The 22,631-nt window shown below is 38.3% G+C and overlaps 1 protein-coding gene across 2 annotated transcripts in view; it reads right to left on the bottom strand.

The window, feature by feature from the left end:
• The window catches only part of helz (helicase with zinc finger), an 85,186-nt gene that overhangs the window by 61,956 nt on the left and 599 nt on the right, over nucleotides 1-22,631 (bottom strand). For both annotated transcript variants that reach the window (XM_065263375.2, XM_065263376.2), the window contains exons 2-12: nucleotides 15,386-15,592; nucleotides 15,155-15,191; nucleotides 11,515-11,639; nucleotides 11,227-11,283; nucleotides 11,056-11,104; nucleotides 10,871-10,946; nucleotides 6,936-7,134; nucleotides 6,516-6,623; nucleotides 3,752-4,052; nucleotides 3,188-3,455; nucleotides 331-670 (exon numbers count right to left, since the gene is read on the bottom strand). In XM_065263375.2, coding sequence (XP_065119447.1) covers nucleotides 331-670; nucleotides 3,188-3,455; nucleotides 3,752-4,052; nucleotides 6,516-6,623; nucleotides 6,936-7,134; nucleotides 10,871-10,946; nucleotides 11,056-11,104; nucleotides 11,227-11,283; nucleotides 11,515-11,639; nucleotides 15,155-15,191; nucleotides 15,386-15,574 — 1,749 coding nt within the window. In that variant the 5' untranslated portion in view covers nucleotides 15,575-15,592. The remainder of the gene's footprint in view (nucleotides 1-330; nucleotides 671-3,187; nucleotides 3,456-3,751; nucleotides 4,053-6,515; nucleotides 6,624-6,935; nucleotides 7,135-10,870; nucleotides 10,947-11,055; nucleotides 11,105-11,226; nucleotides 11,284-11,514; nucleotides 11,640-15,154; nucleotides 15,192-15,385; nucleotides 15,593-22,631) is intronic.

The raw sequence follows: 22,631 nt of genomic DNA, 5'->3' as shown, positions 1-22,631 counted from the left end.
AAATGTATAACATACAATATCTCAATATATATTTCTATCACCTCTCAAATATGGGTTTTATAAGTTGGGTAAGAGCGCCATCTGGTTTTCCGGATTGCAGGAAAAACTAGTCATTGGCATGGTAGAGTTTTCACTTAATTGATGAGTTAACTCGTCAATGGCGGGGAAAAGAAAACCATTGGCGGTTTTCACAGAGAAGTTTTTTTTTTTTTTACAGTTAATTCACCTAAAAATGCCCAGTTTTTTCAAACATGTACAGGATTTAGTTCTCTGGAAAACAAAAGTAGGAACTTCACCTACTGAGTCACGATCTCTACATGTGTAATATACCTGTAGCTCCTGATCTGCCATGAGCCCGAGCTCCTCGCAGCAGTCCTTACAGATGCGCAGGAAAATGTAGTCTTTTGTCTTTTCTTCAATCAGAGCTTCATACACGCGTTCCTTGGCTCCCGACGGCTGGTTCGGACCTAGTCGTTCTTTAAAAACAGGCAAGAGCAGCACAGAGTTGACCTTTGTCATGACGAGTCGTCCGGCTAGCGTGTCTTCAGACAAAGTCTCTGTCAGCTTGAAGCGCGCGAATAGTTGTCCGTTCTGAGCGTACTTTGCTCCGCCGGAAATGCCAGTCAACATAAAGCTCGTCACCAGCTGCAGGTTAACCTTGATGTTGAACCTATAAGGAAAACATGTAGTTTAGGAAACAATAGACTTGAACAGGTGTGTATGAATCGTGGCTGTCAATACTCAATAGCTGTGGCTCAATTCGAAGGCTGGGAAGTTTTTTACCATGGGTTCACACCAGCCGCATTAGAGCCATCATATTCGCGTCTAGTTTGCCGCTTGAACAGTTTGAGTTTACTCGTTTGATTCGCGCGTGAAATTCTAGTCATCGAGACATTCACGCGGGAATTCGCATCACGGGAGGGGCTTCGGCGACTCCGCTCGCACCCTGTAATCACGTCACTACCAGAGCAAGCTCCTGATTGGTTAACGCGGCACGTTTTTCGGCCGAAGTTCAAATTTTTTAATCCGCGCGTTTGCAGCGGCAACTCTCAATTTGTGCTAGATGACATGAGATTGCGCCACGAGACCTCCAATAAACTTAACATTGAAATCACTCGCGCTTGACGCCTCTACCACAGCTGGTGTGAATGCAGCATTAGACTGTTTGCGTCACAGCAGTACGACGAAAGGCTAGTAAGGCCGTCCCTAAGGATGCTTAATATGAAGCCTCAAAATGCATCCTTATTTCTTCACGCAGCTAAGGATAAAACTAATGGATCCTTCACAGCCTAGGCTATACCGAAATTCACTGTGCGCCTGTACAATGGGCATGTGCAGCAGGTGATGCAAATTATGGATTCTTCAAAAGCTAAACCAGATCTGTGCGCAAATATTATCCAACAACAGGGTTCACATTCGATTCGTGAAACATTTGTATGCCACCAAGATCATCAAAAAAATAGTCGTACATTGATAAATGTGTCGGATTGAAATGATCGTAACTTGAATATTACGGCATATAAGTAAAGCCTCACCCTTACGGCGCATTCACACGTCTGAAGCGTGGCCAACAGCCAATCACAGTGGCCGCAGCACATGCTCTGGTCTTCCATAAATGTAATTGGCTGGCTCTGCCTAGGTTATTTGCATGAGGCAATCTGATTGGCGGACGCTCACTTTGCCGCTTGAAAAGTTGAGAAATGTTAAACTTCTGCCGCAAGCAACGGCAGTGAGCCGGCGCCGACGGATCCACAATTCAGTTCGCCAAAGCTTGAGGTCACCCATTAAAAGTGAATGGGAAGCGTCAACGCTTACGCCCCGTGTGAATGCGCCTTAAGTGTTTACAACACGAATAAATGTAACCCGGCAATTCAGAAGAACATCTCTGTTGATATTGAACTTTGACCTTTGAATTTAAACAAAACAGGAAGTCGGAAAATGCAGTTTGGAGACATATTTCAAACAAATAATTAACAGTATAGTATTCAATGTAGGGAAATGTCCACATGAAGAATACTGTGCACTAGTTTTTAAAGACTATGCTGATATTTATATTTATATTACACAACTCACTATAGTTAATACCTGAGCTGTGTAGTATAATCATTTTTATGATGAAATATTCTGCATCAATGCACAAAAATGTAAATAAATGTAAAAATCATACTGTAAATGTTAAAAATAAAAGTTAATGACAAATCATATAAATGCGCTTATGTTTCCGTTCAGACGAACTGTAAAACAAACAAATCTCTCTCTCTCTCTCTCTCTCTCTCTCTCTGATGTGAAATATTTGCTCACATTCATATTGATAAATAACAAGTCTTTATAAAATAACAAGACCTTACGCCCAGTTTTCTGTCATATGCATGTTTCAGAAATGAGGCCCATTGTAGGTGAGAATATCGCATATAAGGTTTGTACCCTGTGATGTTCATTCAACTAAAACATCAACAATATCAATAACTGTGACAATACATAAATAAATCATTGAAGCTGCATAGTTATGATCAGTTTAGAAGAGACTGACTTGTTGTTTAGCCAAGATCACCAATGACCTCTAGTGGTAACAAACAGGAAGTCATGATAATGCCATTGCAAAATGTCCCTATGATTTACCAAAAACTTATTTTTTTTATTGAATTAAATTACTATACCTAGTTGTTTAAACAGCATCTAACTTGTATTGTTTCTGATAGATACATGACCTACTTTTTTAAAGATTAGACTTAAAAAAAAAAGGTTATTTTTCATTGCTTTGTTTTTTTAAGAATGTAGGGGTACGAAAATTATATAGACTTGAGCTCTTTTGATTTGGGCCATCTAGCAAACATCTGGCAACCTTACAGGAATGCCCTGGTACACAATAGATGATTAAAGTTTATAAAAAGTGTCACCATTACTCTTAAAGGTAAAAAAAGGGGGTAATGTGGTAGAGCATCCAAAATTTTGACTAGTATTCTGCATTGTATGAATTAGTTTTTGTACAATTATTTTAGCATACTCCTGTCCAATAAATTGTATAATTTATTTGATCTTGTTTGACAACGATTCTGGATTTACTCTACATACGTGACTCTTTTTTGGTCGTTTGACATCATTCAGACAGGTCTCTTTGTGTCTAACTGGGTTCAATATTGTCCTAAATAAGATGCTCCATGGCATACGTCTCCGTGGGGCAACTTACTTGCTGACTTCTTTGTACTGAGCAATTTCCTCGATGTAGAGCAGGTCGTGAAAGCGGGACTGATAGTTATCTCTGGTGAGGGTTTTGTCCAGGACAGACTGGGTGAAGAGCTGATCGGCAGATAGCGGGATCTGATATCTGGTTAGCAGGCTACGCTCCAGCTCCATGTTCTCATTGGGGACGAACTCCACAATGGTTTTACACGACGAGTCCCAGCGCTTAGCAGTCATCAGAAGCTGCTGTCGAGCTTGCATCAGATGCTCGAGATCTGTGGGATTATGGGTAATGGATAGTGATGAAACACTGTATTAATACTTTAACTGCATACACAGTCATATTATGCTTTCTGAATGACGCACATTTATGCATTTAGCAGAAAAAAACATTCTGGTAATTTTACAATAATTTACCAGAATTACAGCGTGAATAGAGCTATGCAGACCTACAACCTAATTAAAACAATTTATGTTTCCAATAAGGACCTATCATAGGGGGGTTTATTTTCCCGCTGCATGTTAAATCGAGCATATAAATGAAAACATAATAAACAAGTTATTTTTTTACCTTCAATAGAGGCAGCATCCACCATCACACGCTGCATGAGCACGGGCTCAGAGCCGAAATCAAACACCACGGTCTGACGAAACGTCCCGAAGATCTCTGTGCTAAATGACACCACCACAGTGTAAACGCAGTGATCCATACCGTTCTGTACCAGGCCGACTGAGCTCCACTCCTGGCAGCCTCTCTCAGAAACCTCCTGAGGTACCTGGGTAGACGCATCCCCGGCCGAAACCGCCGTGATGGAGAAGTGTGGACGGTTGGCATCGTAAAGCAAAGCGACGCGGTGCAGCGTACGCACCGGCTGTTTGAGAAAAAAACAAACTTTTGTTTGCATAACTATTTTATACCCATCTTGCCTATTTCGTTTTAAAGGGGGTTTAAATCAAGAAATTCAAAAATTAATATTCACAATTTTCCCATTTTAATAGTATAACTGTAACTTTAATGGATGAATTGTGAACAATAAGAACAGAAATGTGCATTAAGAGTATTAAATTGAGATTTCATGTTGACTTTAGCCATTTCTTCATGAAACGAGATTGGTTAAGCCAGGGGTGTCAAACATACGGCCCAAATCGGTGTCCAATCCGGCCTGCATGATGATTTATACAGTTTATTAAATTTTACATTCATATTTTAACCCCTTAACACTGCATTATTTGACAGAAAACTTCAAAAAAAAGCTGAACATGTCACGTCACATATCTTTGGAAAGCTGAAATTCTTGATTCGAATGATGTAAACCGTTTTAAGATATAATTAACACAGCAGGTATAATTTGTGTCCTTTTAAGGCATTTTTTAAGCCCTTTTCAGTAATGCTAAGGGTTAAAAATCCTTTTCAGGTGGGATCTGGCAGTCGCGAATGTCTAGTTTATTTTCAATAGGAGAGCGACAAAACACACACGTGTACCAGCGGTGCTCGTGCATCCAAAAATCCTGTCATTTCCGCGGTCATGGCTCTTTAAAGGATAAGTCCATTTTCTTAAAAAAAATCCAGATAATTTAATCGCCACCATGTCATCCAAAATGTTGATGTCTTTTTTTTGTTCAGTCGAGAAGAAATAATGTTTTTTGAGGAAAACATTGCAGGATTTTTCTCATTTTAATGGACTTTAATGGACCCCAACACTTAACACTTAACTCAACACTTAACAGTTTTTTCAACTGAGTTTCAAATGACTCTAAATGATCTTAAACGAGGCATAAGGGGCTTATCTAGCGAAACGATTGTCATTTTTGACAAGAAAAATAAAAAATATGCACTTTTAAACCACAACTTCTCGTCTATCTCAGTCCTGTGACGTGCCAGCGCGACCTCGCGTAAATGTGATGTAGAAAGGTCATGTGTTACATATATGAAACGCACATTTGCGAACCATTTTAAACAATAAACTGACACAAAGACATTAATTAGTATTATTCCACATACAACAACGTCGGAACGGTCCTCTTTCTCCACACTTGTAAACACTGGGGCGTAGTTTCGCGTTCGTCCTCTGTGACCTCTTGACATGATGACGTATTGCGTGAGGTCGCGCTGGCGCATCACAGGACCGGAGATAGACGAGAAGTTGTGGTTTAAAATATGGGATTGTTTAGAGTCCTTTGAAACTCCGTTGAAGAAAACTGTCAAGTGTTGAGTTAAATGTAATGGACCCCAACACTTAAAAGTCCATTTAAATGAGAAAATCCTGGAATGTTTTCCTCAAAAAACATAATTTCTTCTCGACTGAACAAAGAAAGACATCAACATTTTGAATGACATGGTGGATTTTTTTAAAGAAAATAGACTAATCCTTTAAAGCAACACTATGTAGTTTTTTTATCTTTAAATAATGTCTCTAAAATTATTTCAGTGATAGAACAACTTTTAACTGGACAAATTGTGCTGTTGCTGCAACCTGAGCAGCCTCCTAGCTGCTACAAGCACACTCTGAAAGTGGCGGTGGAGGGTAGGAAACACAGCTCTGCCCCTCCCCCACCTGCAGAAGAGAGTGTCTGATACCAGGCACTGTTGCGCTTTTCAACCACATGGGGGAGCTCTAAGTCATTTTTACATGGAAACTACATAGTGTTGCTTTAAGGCAGGTGCTAAGAAAAGCAGCAGCCCCATGCTTTGAAAGGGGTTCTATTAAATAAGGGTTTTTAAAAGGGTTTCTACATTATTAAATATCGTGGCTGACCCAAAACGGGTGATGTTGATCCGGTAAGTCAAAGAAATGTAAAAAGAACGATTTAAAAAGCATAATAGGTCCTGTAATGCTTTACAAATGCAATCTAGCATTTTCCTTGCTAAATGACTGTTCTCATTACAAATATATTCCAAAGAAAGTTCAACATTTATGAATGATTTTGCCATTATTTAGCAATACAGAGATGATGAGGTATAAGGTATAATTCTGTTAAGGTTCCATTCAAAGGAAGTTAAATTAAAGCCTAGGATCAGTGGATTTTTAAAGATGTAAATTTGTGCATATTTATTGTGTTTGTATCTGTTTTATTGTACAGTATGAGTATGTCAGGATTTATGAAATGTAGAGTTCACAGAGCTGTGATTTTCTAGTTTTCTTGCTAAATAATTTGTAGTTTGTTAAGTTAATATTAACACATTATCAACACAATAAAGTCTTAAAAAATGATCCGGCCCTCACACAGTGACGTTATTTACCATCCGGTCCTCAACCTTAAATGAGTTTGACACCCCTGGGTTAAGCAAAAAAATGTATCTGTGGCATGTGAAGGGAATGTGAAGTTGCTCAAACCTTGCAGAAAAGAGTAAATGTCCAGGCATGGGATGATTTTTTGCTGTGGACGGTAATAGAGAGGCCTGAGCTGTGCTCCACAGTCACTCCATCCACGCAGTCATTCATCTGAAACACACCACAAATCATCACAATCAATACATCTGGCATATCTCAAAGTTGAGCGTGTTAGCTTTACAAGTATCGTTTTTACTAAAAATACACTTTCGACTATCACATCAACTGCTGAGTCTTCACATTGAAGACAGTTATGATGTCAATTGTCAAAAAATGTATTTGTCTTCGTGTCTGCAGAAAATTCATCTTATTTCAGCTAAACTAAGATTCACTGTTCACTGAACATCGGCAATGAGTAGATTAGTATACTAGTATAAATAATAAAGGATGAAGACATTCAGTATTGATGAAATGTGAGTTTACCACTCTCTCAGGTGAGAGCGAATTGATCCATTTCTCAATGAGCGCCTCCATGTAGTTTTCAGTGAAATGTTTCCCATCTTGCTGCTGCTTGAGACGGATCAGTCGAGAGGCGTAACGCCGCTGCCACTCCGTCAGTTCCTCCTGCGAGTGAGCCGATGTGCACTGAGCCCCGTACCGACACAAACCTTGCTCCAAAAACCTGAACACATCAATACAACATCAGCTACACCACATCTACAGCAATCACTTCATATCATTCAAAGACCCGCACTTGAGGACAATGTGATGAACGCTGCTATAAAATCACGTAAGGTAAACATGACATTTAATATACTACAAAAAAAAAGATACTACATGCTTTTGGAAACTGAAACTGAGTTCATAGAATAAATTGTGAAAATGACATATTAATCTAAAAAACCAAAATGCCTTTATACTGGTGCATTTACAAATAAATGTATAACAATAGTGCCAGAAAGATAGAGCTTGTCATAAACCCTATTTTGTCATTTATATATACTTTCATAAGTGTGTTGTTCAAAACTTTGCTTTAAATAATTGTTTTTTTTTTCTTTAATTTTACATTCTGTACATATTTTTTGAAATATTAACTAAAAGAACCGATAACAACCAGATCGACAAGCAATATCTGTGTGAGTAATAATACCCTCTCAAAGGTGTCAAAAAATGCACTGAAATAATGTTACTTTTTTCTCTGAGGTATGTGGCTTTATTAAGTGCAAAAATTATCCAGAGACGGTAGGAATGCACCGAAAGGAAAATTCTTGGCTGAAGCCGAATAAAATGAAAAACACTCAGTCGAAGGCGGAATAAAGAACAATTTTGCCAATTTTCTTCCCATTGCACAAGTTACATTTTCAAAATGTCATTTTTACTATATTTATTTCACATTATTTAATAACGAGGTTTTTTAACATTCCAACAGTCATTATAGGGCCTTATACCGGGTCACTTTTCTGATCAGACAGCTATGTGACTCTACCATTTACATCCAAACACATAAATGAGTCTTGGCTAAACGGATATTAATCCCATCTTCGACTTCCTCACAAAATGCAAATAACCTATTCATTACTGCGTAAACGGTCAAACATGAACGGTGGAAAAGAGGGAGCGGCGGCAAAATTGACAGAAGCATGACAGAAGAAAAAAGGGTCTAATAAAAGTAGACTTTTTTAATAGACGTTTTATTTCTTGTTTAATATAAGTGTGTTTGTCATTGTAGGACTTTACTGGTTCTAGGAAGTTTTATTACATACTGCTGACGTTCTTCGTCGATGAGATGAAGAGCTAAAGTCTCATACGTTGCACGGGTTTCGGGATGTCTTGATTTTAAATGATAAATGAAACTTGTAATGCTGTATGTTTTTACATTTTTCTCGGACACTTTAAAATGTTTGCTGCATTTGCGAGCATCTCACTCTGTGCTGGTTGCTATTCGACCCCGTCATTAAAGACCTCATTGTTTGGGAAAATTTATTTAGTCTTTTCACTTGTTCAGACGAACACAGACATTTTTTTAGGGCCGGGACTTTAACGCGTTAATTAAGATTAATTAATTACAAAAAATAACATGTTAAACATTTTTAATGCATTTTAATCGCACTTATTTTTGCACCGCGGAACATTTCTCATTGGTTGAGTTTCGGCGGACCGATTATACTGGAGCACCAACTAGCATTCATGACTTTAGACAACAACAAACCACAGTGAACATGAACGAAGAAGCTGATGAGATCGCTTTGGTTGGCCCCGTGGATGGGAATTTTTTTTATAAAAAACGAACGGATGGAAGCGTCGATAAGAGCATGGTTGTGTGTCAGCTATGCAACAAGGAATTCACAAATCACCGCAGCACATCGAGCCTCAAGTATCATCTCAATGCAAAACATATAGCAGCTAGCGTGGACTTTAGCCCGACTCCAGGTACAACGACTTGGTTGAACAAAAATAAACAATATTTTGTTGCTTAAGCTTATGTATTCAGTCATTATTCTTGGTATACTAAAAATCCATGTGAAAAAATAACTTCTCAATGTTCTCAGGTCAAATATTTATATGTGATTAATTTCGATTAATTAATTACAAAGCCTCTAATTAATTAGATTAATTTTTTAATCGAGTCCCGGCCCTAATTTTTTTTAGCTATTTTCGGCAGAATAATTTTGTTTGCCGAACATTCGGTTAACCCTAAGAGACGGAATGTCCATTTACAACCCTAGGATTTGCTTTTAAAATGAAATGGTCTATTATTGCCTTATTTAAAAAGGTCATGAATAATAATGTTGAGCTCTGCTCTGATTGGCTGTTTCACAGAGCAGCTTCTTTCAGTAGCTCTGTGTGTGTAAACAGATCTTATATGTTTGAGCCTGTGTCAAACAAAGATACAGATTTTGGAGGAATAATCAGTTGTTTGGAAGTGGTTAATCAGTCATTCCATAAAAGGGTTTCCCGCAGAAAATGTGTTAGTTAAGGTGGTAGGGTTGGGCGAGTGGGCAGGGCGTGGCAATCAAAGGTACGAGGCATATGCATCAATATGACACTCAAATAAGACTTCATTTTGTAAAACTATGACAGAAAATGAACACATACTACATTATTACGAATACAATTACAGGCTTAAATAAACCAAAACATAAGTCCACTTACAGTTCTCACGGACACAGGTTTTATCAACTGGCTATCCTCCAGACATGACGGCCCACGTCTTTATCTCATTTCGGCCGTGTGGCTTTTCTCCGAGATGTTTTATCAACTGGCTAGTTATCCTCCAGACAGTGACGGTCCGGACCACGTCTTTCTCATTTTGGCCGTGTGGCGCGCGTCCCTGCTCGCGGTGTGAAGAGCGTACGCGCTATTCCCCGAGATGCACTTGACGGCCTTTTGTGCAGCAAATTTTTTTTTTGGACGACCTAGTTAAGGCGGTAGGGTTTCCAAGCTTAGGCGGGCTGCCTGAACTGAAATGTGTTGCGGGAAACCCTGTGTAAATACGCAAAGTTTTTTTGTGATTGTTACGGGCAAAAAAACCTTGATCTTGCGGCATGTTATCTTAAAAAATGCGATGGAATATGTGGGATATTTATGCAATTTTATGCGATGAAATTGCTTGGAAGCTGTGTGAACTTGCAAAAACTGTTTGCAGCTTTTCATTGATCTTCACGTCGCTTAATTACATCACTTCCTAACATTCCCATGTCAACAGGGGACATGGCTGCGCGTGTGTGAAGTAAAAGCAAAATTTCTGCTAGGATATTTATGAATTTTTTCTACGAAATGGGGAGATTATGAAATCAGAAATCAATGCAGATTATGCGGCTAAAGTGCGGATTATTTCAAATATGCAGACTTTGACTGACTATGCATTGAATCATGCAATCACATAATCGCGTTTTTCTGGAGGGACTGGCTAATGGACGTTTATGGTACGTTTTTTTTTAGTATGAACCTGCAAAACATAACTGTAACGTCAATAGTAGAACTTCAACCTAAACGCTAGCATACAGCATTAGCTAGCATATAACGCTTTATTGTAACTAGTGTAGTTTAGTTTAGTATAACTAACATTGTAACAACATAATTCTTAATTTACTGTGTAATTTAATATTCGGGGCATACATGTAACGTCACAGTCGGTGTTATGTTGAGATGTTTTCCAGCTGTCTTTTGCATGCATGAGGTTTACATAAGAATTTTGCGTTTGAAGCTCACAATATTTCATTACAAAGTACAGAACTCTTATTATTATTTATGTATGCATAGATAAAGTTTTACATTCTACCGCACCTTTAATGCTACCATGTCTATTACCAGCTAATTTACGTGTACATTATTTCTTAGGGTTAACATGTTCTCTTTGTAATGCAAGTCAGTTCAGTTAGATTCATTGCTAACTGCTGACAGGAATGATGGTGTACCTTTTACACAGCGTGTACTCCTCGCTACTGGTGACCCCTCTAGGAGGAGCTCGAAACTGCCAGCCCTCCTGAACATCTGACCAGAAAAATAAAGACAACATATCAGCACCGAGCTGACGGAAGAGCTAAAATATCATAGATGAAAATAGATCCTGTTTGTATTGTGCAACCAAAGAGGAACTTACCCTCCTCGGTCTCTTCAGTCAATTCTGAGGCCGCTTTACTCCTCACAGCCTGCGTAAGAGAACAGACCTGTGATTCAAACATGTACTAAAGCAGATACGTGAACCTGGAAAAGTCATTTAAAGTCATACTGACTGTGTGTGAGAAATATAAAAACACACTCTCAAACTGACCTCTATTTCTGAGAGCAACCTCTTCAGTCGTGTCATGTCTTTAGTCATGATGCCATTCTAGGACAATCAAAAAAAATTTTGTCAGTCAAAAGTTTAAAGCATTGGGGTAAAACTTTGTTCAAGACAAAAAAGTTGTACTTCAGCAAAGTTTGCAGTACATTTTCGATTTTACAACATTCAAATATAAAACATAAAACTTCAAAGACAGCAGCTACAATAAAACAAACAAATTATTTACACAGCATGATGAAATCTATGTACACGTCATGATTTTGTGAATTGCTTTACCATTGGTTCTCCATAAAGTGCTTTAGAGAGAACACTGCACACTTCCTGTAAGCTTCCATCCAGCATCAGATTCTGAAGCCCCGCCCTGAAACTGTCTTCTCCCGCCCCCAGTTCCTCAGCAAACACTATATGAGCAAAAACACATAAACATACCCCACTGATCAAACCTGCATCCCATAATCCTCTTCTACTTAAAGAGAAGAATGGTTCTGCGTGAGGGCATTTCATCAAATAGAGATAAGGATGTACCAACAGGAACCAGTATGTTGGTTTAAGAAGTAGAGGTGTAACAATACATCAATACGTAACATAAAATATCCATATGAGGTACCTTTATTTTGACACGGTCCGTGTCCTCATTCCTTGACATAATGTCTACACATTTCCGCCAAAGCGCACATTTTTATGTGCTAGTGTCAGCAAGTGAATGCAATGCAGCAACAAAGCGGTTAAAGAGACAGAAGACTTTGTGACTGCTATTGGATGCAAATCGTGGGTTTGGAAATATTTTGTATTTGGAAAATGGATTGGACAAGCAGATTGGTGGAAAACCTTTGTCAGCAGCACAAGCTGAAATACTAAAAACTTTGACCGTTGCCATCCTAAGCTTGATTTTGTGACAGTCGTTATTTATTTTCCTCTGATTTAAGTGTATTCTTCACTCCTCCACACAGATCTTCTCTAGATCAGTCAGGTTTCTGGCCTGTCGCTGAGAAACACAGAGTTTCAGCTCCCTCCAAAGATTCTCTATTGGGTTTAGGTCTGGAGACTGCCTAAGCCACGCCAGAACCTTGATATGCTTTTTACAGAGCCACTTCTTGGTTATCCTGGCTGTGTGCTTCGGGCCTCAACCCATCTTAAATGCTCTAACTGAGGGAAGGAGGTGGTTCCCCAAAATCTCACAATACATGGCCCCGGTCATCCTCTCCTTAATACAGTGCAGTCGCCCTGTCCCATGTGCAGAAAAACACCCCCAAAGCATGATGCTACCACCCCCATGCTTCACAGTAGAGATGGTGTTCTTGGGATGGTACTCATCATTCTTCTTCCTCCAAACACGTTTAGTGGAATTATGACCAAAAAGTTCTATTTTGGTCTCATCTGACCACATGACTTTCTCCCATGACTCCTCTGGATCATCCAAATGGTCATTGGCAAACTTAAGACGGGCCTGGACATGTGCTGGTTTAAGCAGGGGAACCTTCCGTGCCATGCATGATTTCAACCATGACGTCTTAGTGTATTACCAACAATAACCTTGAAACGGTGACCCCAGCTCTTTTCAGGTCATTGAGCAGCTCCTCCTGTGTAGTTCTGGGCTGATTTCTCACCTTTCTTAGGATCACTGAGACCCCACGAGGTGAGATCTTGCATGGAGCCCCAGTCCGAGGGAGATTGACAGTCATGTTTAGCTTCTTCCATTTTCTAATGATTTCTCCAACAGTGGACCTTTTTCACTAAGCTACTTGGCAATTTCCCCGTAGCCCTTTCCAGCCTTGTGGAGGTGTACAATTTTGTCTCTAGTGTCTTTGGACAGCTCTTTGGTCTTGGCCATGTTAGTAGTTGGATTCTTACTGATTGTATGGGGTTGACAGGTGTCTTTATGCAGCTAATGACCTCAAACAGGTGCATCTAATATAGGATAATAAATGGAGTGGAGATGGACATTTTAAAGGCAGACTAACAGGTCTTTGAGGGTCAGGATTCTAGCTGATAGACAGGTGTTCAAATACTTATTTGCAGCTGTATCATACAAATAAATAGTTTAAAAAAATCATACATTGTGATTTCTGGATTTTTTTAAGATTATGTCTCTCACAGTGGACATGCACCTATGATGACAATTTCAGATTTCTAAGTAGGGAATAGGGCTGCACGATTCAAGCTAAAATGTGAATCACGATTTTTTCCATGGGAATTGAGATCCCGATTCTCTCACCCGATTCTCTTTTTTTTTTTACAAAAACATTTATTATGCACTTAACTAAAAAAAAAACGTGCTACAGGACTTTCAGTTATAATAACGTGTCTTAAAAGTCTCTTTCTTATTTTAGACCCCTTAAAATTTAGAGTAATTAAAAAAATTTTAACGTTAGCTGTTAAATTGCACCTGAACTTTTTGTACTATCAAACTGGCCAACCTTAAAACTTTAAAAACACTAATGTTAAACCTTTAAAAGACTAAACGATCAACATTTTGAGGCATCAGAGAGAAACGCAGACATGTAACAATGTTCCCCTCATGCTAAAAACCATTTTTAATGGAGAACTTGTGGCGGTGACACAGAGGCCGTTTCTCAATCTGAAGGCTGTAGCTTCTATGGAGGTCGCATTTCTAAACTGCGCATCATAATTTCAGAATATTAACAATTAACGTTATAAAGATGACTAATATTTTTAGTTAATAATAAATTGTTGAAGTATGTTTATGACTTGCGAATGTAATGCTCCGTTAACTCAAATGAACCAGGCTTGATGACGTATACAGCCTGCATATGCGCCCTCCGGAGGTTGCAGCCTTCCGATTAAGGTAGGTCCTGAGGTAAATAATTTCCTTGCCTTCTTTCGGAACCATTGTTGTTGCATCTTCAGTTTCTCCGTCGCCACCAGGATTTTCCACAATGACGCTCGTTAATCCTCTCTTTTTGGTGAAAATTGCCGCTCCAAATCCACCAAGTAAACGACTGTGTTTAGGTCTGCCGCCTTGTTATACGTCACGCGAGTGACAGCGGAACGCCGCAAATGAGATGAGAGAGAGGAAAGAAACGATCGGGTCTGATTGGTGAATGAATAGGGTTTGGTTTTATCTGTATGAGTGTGTGTTAGCAAGTTTGACTGATATTCTTGGATTGTAATCTAAATACGTGAACACGTAAACGCAGAATCTGAATACAGGGAAATACTGTATATGCAAGTGAATCGCCGTCATTTAAAATGAAGATCGCATACCTGTATGAATCGTGATTCTTTTTCGATTAATCGTGCAGCCCTAGTAGGGAACTTGCAAAATAGCAGGGGGTGTTCAAATACTTATTTTCCTCACTGTATATGCTGCGTAGACTTGGCACTGAAACGATCGCAGCACTGCTGCTTCAGCTCTACTTTTTGTCAGAAATGTATTAGTACTGCAAAGTAACGCACAACTCAAGTATGCATTATGAAACCATCAGCTGCGTGTCTCGAACTGCCGACTGCAGCATCTATGTACATTTTTATCTATATCTAACTTTGTCAGAAGTTGAAAAAAACGTTTAGTACTTTTGTTCCCCTGCAGTGTTTTTAGAATTCTCAATAATTACTGGATATGAATTTATTTAAAGAGCATGTATTATCCAAATTTACGATTTTACATTTCCTTTGGTGCGTAAGTGTGTTAGTACATGTTAACAATATCTTCAGTAAGCGATTCGGCAGAAATGCATAGACAGACGTAGGTTACATGAACATGTGGAGTGTGTCAAAATATTTTATGGGTGGCATTAATGCATTGTATAGTTAGACATTGGATCAATCCATATGTATTTAGTATTTAATACAATATTTTGAATATTTTGCTGGAGTTCTACACAATCATCTCTTTAGTCACCCTTTACAGAGTAATATATTGTGCATAACTGAAGAAATGTTTTCATTATATTACCATGCTTGCAGTCTTCATCTGCCTGGTCGTAGTCCTTCTGCAGAATCAAATCAAGTACAAAATCAGTTTCGCAAACTATTTCAACTGTAATATGTTTCAGATTATATTCCCAAACCAAAGCAAATGATGCATGTCGGTAAGCAAAAATCAAATGCATAAACCAAACCCAGCATCATTAAAGCAGATAAAACCAGTGTGACACAGCATGCTGTTGACAAACAGAAGTCTCACCAGCTGCAGCCGTGCTGCTATGCGGTAGAGCAAGGCGCGATTGCGAAGGAGGGTCGTGCCGGGGGTCGGCGTCCGGGGTCCCATGGCCTGCAGGGCCTCTGTGCTGTGAGCCACTGCTGCCTCATACTCCTGCCTCACTAATGATCCAATGGCCTCGTCACATGACTTCTGTGGCCTTCTGTCCTCCATGACTCTGGGACAGAGTTTCTGTCAAAAAACACATAGTGGGTTACACCAGTGGTGTTCAAACTGGGGGCCGGGGCCCTCAGGGGGGACCGCGAGATGGTGCCAGGGGGGCCCCAGTTTTATGACATTTTATAAAATACAGTCATTTATCATGAATTCTGTGTAATTAAACCTAAAAAATAATAAGCCAACTAACCAACAGCGCTACTAGGTATAATTGTATATGTTTTGTTTAATAAAAATATTACATTTTAAAACTGTTTTATCATAAATTTTCTTTCGAGGGGCTGCGAAAAAATGCACTGTACACAAGGGGGGCCGCACGCTTAAAAAGTTTGGGAACCACTGGGTTACAATACTACTCCACTACGTCTAATAATTTTTTTTTTGGAGGGGGGGTTCTTTTGCACCCTTACACAGTTCTCCAAAAGTATTTGGACGTTTAAGACACGAGTTGGAAATTGCAACACTTTACTTCCATATTGTGACGTATTTGAGAAAGGGCCCTTCATTTAAAATCAAAAATGAAACTTGATACTATCTGTGTGTGTATATTTATAATTATGGATTAAGCAATCCTTTAGCACCTTCAAGCTATACATTATATTAGGGATGCACCGATACCACTTTTTTGGAATACGAATATGAGTACGAGTACTTGCATTTCAGTACTTGCCGATACCGATACAGAGTACTTAATAAAAAACATGATTTAAATTTACAGGTAACAGCTTTAGTCATATAATTTAACAAAAAAACAAAGGACTAGTTTTCCAGTTTGTTGTAAACTCTGCCTCTTTGGACAACACAAGAGGCATTAACCCCGCACACGCCGCTCAATTATAGACATTTCTCAGACCGTGGTATCGATTCCAGGTATCTGGGGACTTTTAACGAGTACGAGTACTTTAGAAAATGTGGTATCGAGGCCGATACCCGATACCAGTATCGGTATCGGTGCATCCCTACATTATATACAGCTATGCATACTGCAAACATAATTATATCTACATGCATTTGGCAGATGCATTACAAGATGTACATTTTATCAGCACCTTGGTTTGAACCCACAACCTTTTGTGCTCTACCAATTGAGCAACAGGAACAGCACAATGTGTGTTTTGAGCAATGGGTACTGCAATAAATGCAGCTGAATTGCATCAGCAGCACAGATCAGAAGTCAGTCATATGAAAAGAAGAGCAAGTAATGACAATGGGGGTCTGTGGACAAATTATTCACGAAATATCTGGTAATGATAATTTTAGGGTAAACTTTCAATGTGAATATGAAAGTCCCTGAACGCATTTGCATTACATTCTGTGTAACGCGTCTTACAGTGCATTACATTTTATCACCATGTGTGTTCCTGGGATCGAATCTATGAAGTTTTGTGATGATAATGCAATGCCCTACCACTGAGCGACAAGAACACATTATACAAACTTTCAAACCAAGGGGTAGTGTCAAGGGGATTTTTACTCATAGATGAACGTCATCACATTACAGTAACTAAAGACTTTATTTAGACAGCATATAGTAAAGAGTAGACAGGAAAGTGTTGAGATTAGGAGCAAGACCGGCAAAGGACCTCAGGTCCACAGGAACCGAACTCGGGTCGCCGTGAGCACACTGGTGCTATATATCGACGCACTAACTACGGGGATGTCGGCGCCCACAATTATATACATTTAATACGCATTATTACACTGACGGTGTATGTATGGACACCCTTCAATTGAGGAGTCATATTTTCCTCTTATAATTAGGTCACAGCTGGAACATCCAGCTGGTCTGAGTTAGCCAGGGTTGCTGTGAACACTTTTTCCACATTTTTGGGGAAAGGCAGAAACAGAACGCTCCAAAAATCATATTCCAAGCAACTGCAACAACATCCAACTCACTGAAATATCAAAACACTGTAACTGCCCTTATTTTGCAGGATCTACCCATATGAGCACACCAAGTAGCGATACAGCTCAATCTGAATTAAACTGGTTTGTTGGTGTGGCTACACTGAGGGATAGTTCACCAAAAAGAAAAAAAAAAGAAAATCATGTTATCATTTACTCACCCTGAAGTTGTTTCAAATCTGTATACTAGGGGTGGGCGATATGACCAAAATCTTCTATCACGATAGGATTAATTTTATATCATGATAACGATATGTATCACGGTAGAGTTTTTTATGTTTTAATAAGGTTTAAATCTTTAATACCATAGAAATGTTCATAATTCTCACAAAAAACATATACAAGCATAGAAAGAAGATAAAAACAAACAAAACTCAAGCTCTCTGAAGATACACAGTCAATAAGAATGATAATAAATAATTATGCATGTATGTATAGGCCTATATATATTTTTATTTAAGGTAGAAAAGTGATTTAATCAGGAGCGAGAGATTTTTTTCTCAATGCTGTTTGATTAACACGAGTGACAGACAGGAGCAAAATTAGGTAACTTCCCCTTTAAGACCAAAGTCCGGATCCAATACACTGTTACACATGCGCTTTCTCTTTTAGCTGTTTACTTTCTCTTAAGACCTTACTGGTCGTGTTTATGATGATGCTTGCAAAGACGGGAATTTTGACGCATATGTGTATTTAAGGCCAATAAAGCGGGAAAAATGCTCACGAGCTTAATAAGCAGAGGTCGCGCGACTTGCGCGCTCCTCACAGACAGAAAGAGCAGCGGTTGCGCGACTTGTCCGCTCCTGACACACAGGAAGAACGCACGCATACAGATCTGTTGTCTGTGTTTCAATGGCTTAAAATAACTTGTTTTAAAACTGCAGTGCTTAAATACGTGTACAAACATTACGTTTTCGCGACCACACGCACAGGAGCGTGACGTGGGCACGTAACCTCGATAGAAACGATAGTCCAAAATCTCTACCGGTTGACAAATTTCTACCGGTTAATTTTGTCTACCGGTTTATCGCCCACCCCTACTGTATACATTTCTTTGTTCTGCTAAATGCAATGTTTGTGCAGATCTAGATCACTATTAACTTCCAAAGTAAAAGACAATGATACTATGGAAGTGAATGGTTTTTAACATTTTATAAAGTATCTTCATTTGTTCAGCTATTTATCCAAGTTTGGAACAAACAGGGTGAGGGTGAGTAAATAGTGACAGAATTTTCATTTTTAGGTGAACTCACTTTAATATAGTGGTACAATGTTAAATCACATTTTTCCTTTGACATTTATGCTTATACCTGTAAGTATAACTTAAATACCATGACTTTTAAATATGGTGATAATTCAGTAGCACAGTATTAACATGACTGCACCATGGTAGAAGCACAGTATTTTTAGGGCAGTGGTTCTCAAACTGGGGGCCATGAGATGTTTAATGACATTTTATAAAAAAACATCATTTTATCATAAATTCTGTGTATTTAAACCTCAGAAAAATAAGCCTACTAATCAACAGCACTACATTGTATAATTTAATGTTTTGTTTAATTCAAAGTTTAAGTTTTGTAATGTTTTATGGTATAAATCTTCTTTGGGTGGTCCAGGGCTCAACATAAAGGACTGCACGGTGGCCCGGGGCCAGCGTGAAAGATGCTCGGGCCTAGGGGTGGGCGATATCTCGATATTCAGACTATATCAATATTTTTTTTTTTTACACGAAATGGAAGTCGAACAGAACAGAAGTCGTGAGCCATTTTCGTTGAAAAAGTTGTGAAATTTAAGAATTAGAGTTTACATTTAAAATGGACAATTAATCTTAATAAATGAAGAAAAATATATATTTATACAATTATATTTGATTTTTGAATTATTATTTTAAATATGTGACTTGAAATATGTTTTTTTTTGTGGGGCCAGTGAAATTTTTGGCAGGGCAAGTGAAAACATGAGCCACTGGCCTGAATGGGCCAGTACAAAAATTATTTGCGTTGAGCCCTGTGGTCCACGAAAGGATGCACCTTACCCAAGGGGGGGCCGCATGCTGAAAAAGTTTGAGAATCACTGTTTTAGGAAACACAAGGAATACTTTACTTCATTTAAAAATCCCGATAATTTATTCACCCCCATGTCATTCAAAATGTTTATTTATTTCTTTGTTCAGTTGAGAATTATTTTTTAATTGAATAGACTTTATTGCACCCCAACAGTTTACTGTTTCAACGCAGCTTCAAAGGGTTCTAAACGATCACAACCGGGGCACAAGGGTCTTTTCCAACAAAACGATTGGCTTTTTTAAAACTGATAAAGTCCATAAAGTCTAGTAAATTGGGATAAATCTTTTTTCCTAAAAAAAAAAAAACCCTGATTTCTTCTCGACTGAACAAAGATAGAAATACACAGCTGGGATGACATGAGGGGTGAGTAATTTTATTAAAGTGGAATATTCCTTTAATGTCCATTTAAATAACTAAAACAAGAGCATCTGCTACAAATAACCATGATAACTTTGGCACAATCCTCCAAAATACCATAGTTACAACAATTAGTGCAGTGTTTCTCAAACAGGGGACTGAGGCCCAATAGAAAACCTCAACAAACTACTAAGGGAACTTGATGACAACTTCAGATTAATAAGTTAAAGTAAGACAAAAAAAGCTTTAAGCTAAACAAAATAAATTCAAGATATTTCAGTGCCTTTTAATTTTTATAACAAATATGCAATATTTTTTCAGATATGCAAAGACGCTTGTGTAGGTCTGTCAAAAGATAAATCGTGATTGATAACATACAAAATAAAAGTTTGTGTTTGCGTGATATTTGTGTGCATATATATAAATATTTCTTAAATATATGCATGTATGTGTATTTATATATACAAAATAGGGGTGTAACATTACGTGTATTCGAACCATTTCGGTACAGGGCTTTCGGCACGGTGCACGTGCACCGAATGCAATCTGTGGTGTGCAGAACATAGGTGGAACATAATATGTTGTGTGCGTTTCCACACTAACATATTAAGTGGCGGAAGTCTCCGCGTTCAGCACAAGTCTTCTGTCAAACATATAACATAATTCGACCCGCAGAAAGATTTTTATTTACTTAGTTTTTACTTATTTAGTATATTGTTTGATTATTGATGTAAACGTTTGCGTGTCGCGTCTAAACGCGTGTGTTAAACGAATGTCAATGCGCTGTTTTGTTCTTTCAAAAGTGCGTGAGAGGTTGCGCGTCTTTCGTTGCTACGCAATCATGAGCCGCGCTTTATGTGACAGCGAGAAAAACGGAATGCATGATCAGATTTTTCATCTGCACCTCACGTCAATCATATCATTGTCACAATGCGATCAGTTCATCTGGTCGGGACAGAGAAGAGCTGTAACCCGGGCTTACTCAGCTGTTCCTCAGCTGCGGAGGGGTTCGTTAGTTTAAGTCACAGCTAACATTGGCGACACAAGCAAAGATTAGGAGAAACGTGCAAAAAATAAAAGATGGCTATGTATGCAACTCACTCATCTCAATATGAGTGTATAATAAGTATATCATCATGTTGCTTGCTATGCAGTTACACATAGAGAAGTAATATTATTTTTATACAGAGATGGTGCATAATCAATTCAATACTGTGACTTAAAAAAATCCAAAATAAATCAAAACAGAAATATTTTTTGGTGGCAAAAATGTAGGCTAATAGTTCATAAATGTATTCAGGAATTGCATTTGTTAGTTTAGTGCAAGGTTTAAGTAGAAAAAGTTTAAGAGAAGGTTAAGAAAACAGTTACCTACTGTTATAAAATAATGTAAAAAAGTATGTTATTTAGTGGAGAACTTTGCAGCAGTATTTTATTTATTTTTTTTTTTTATTTTATATATATTTTATATAATATATTTTAATAAAAAGTGTTTAAAAAAAGTGTAAACAAATTGTTAAAAAAATATATAGTAATAAACAACCTGCAGTTTAATGTTTGCATTTTTCCCGTAAATGAACTGAGCCGTGGCTTCGAAACCGAGGTACGCGCTGAACCATGATTTTTGCGTAGTTACACCCCGAATACAAAATAATTACAAACAGTGCACACACACACACACACACACACACACACACACACACACACACACACATATATAATGCAAAAACAAACTTTTATTGTATCTTTTGAAAACCCTAGTCCATCCTCTGTGTGCCCCACTAAAAGAAAATGATAAAAATCTCATACATAACACTTAAATTAAAGTAGTTCTATTGGTTGGTTTCCTTATTTTCTTAAGTTAGATTACACAGAATTTATGATAAATATATTTCATAAAATGTCAAATTCGGGGCCTCATGGCAGCTCCAATTTGAGAACCACTGCTCAATAACATTTAATAGGGTAGAAATTGTGATTGACGGGCCTTTAAATATTGTTGTGAACAATGGGAGGCATAAAGTCAAAAACTCTGAGATGAGATGAGTTAGTTTCACTACTGTAAAACCAAGTATGGAAACCCTGGTTGTGGAAATTTTTCACTTTAAGTCATTTTGTTTGTTTCATGACATTGAAATGTTACCAGTAACTAAAGGTCAAACTCACTAAACGACATTCTGATATGAACCGTAAAACTGATACTTATCGATTTTTAATATGCATGAAACCGATACTCTCTCTCTCTCTCCAATCTCTCTCTCTTCCAGACACACACATAACTCAAAGACTGACGGATATCACCTAATAACACATCTTTTTAACAAACCAATGTCTAATTAACACACAGCACACCAAACAAGGCAACAGGGCCTCAGTAAAATATATAAACACTCTATATTTGGATAACGGGTCAGTTAATAATAGATGTCCCGTCTGAGTACGAGTGTGTGACCGCGTCTCAAAACCTAGCCAGACGCCTACCTAGACAGCATTATTGGGCATCACTGGCGTGTTCCGAACGTCTCAATCATATAATCGATTCAAATCTACGGTTCGGTTAATCAGAACGATCGATTCAAACAGTCGACACCCACCTACGATGCCCAATAACGCCGTCTAGAAAGGCAGCTCACTAGGTTTTGAGACACAACCAGTGTCCATCTAAAAAGAACAACAACTGCGTGTGTGCAGTCAGAAAAACACAAATCCGCACGATATTAGCTGGA

This window comes from Paramisgurnus dabryanus, chromosome 3 (genome assembly GCF_030506205.2).
Source record: "Paramisgurnus dabryanus chromosome 3, PD_genome_1.1, whole genome shotgun sequence".
NCBI classification, from domain to species: Eukaryota; Metazoa; Chordata; class Actinopteri; order Cypriniformes; family Cobitidae; genus Paramisgurnus; species Paramisgurnus dabryanus.
The sequence above is the reverse complement of the archived record's forward strand: the minus strand, read 5'-3'. Positions and strand labels throughout refer to the sequence as shown.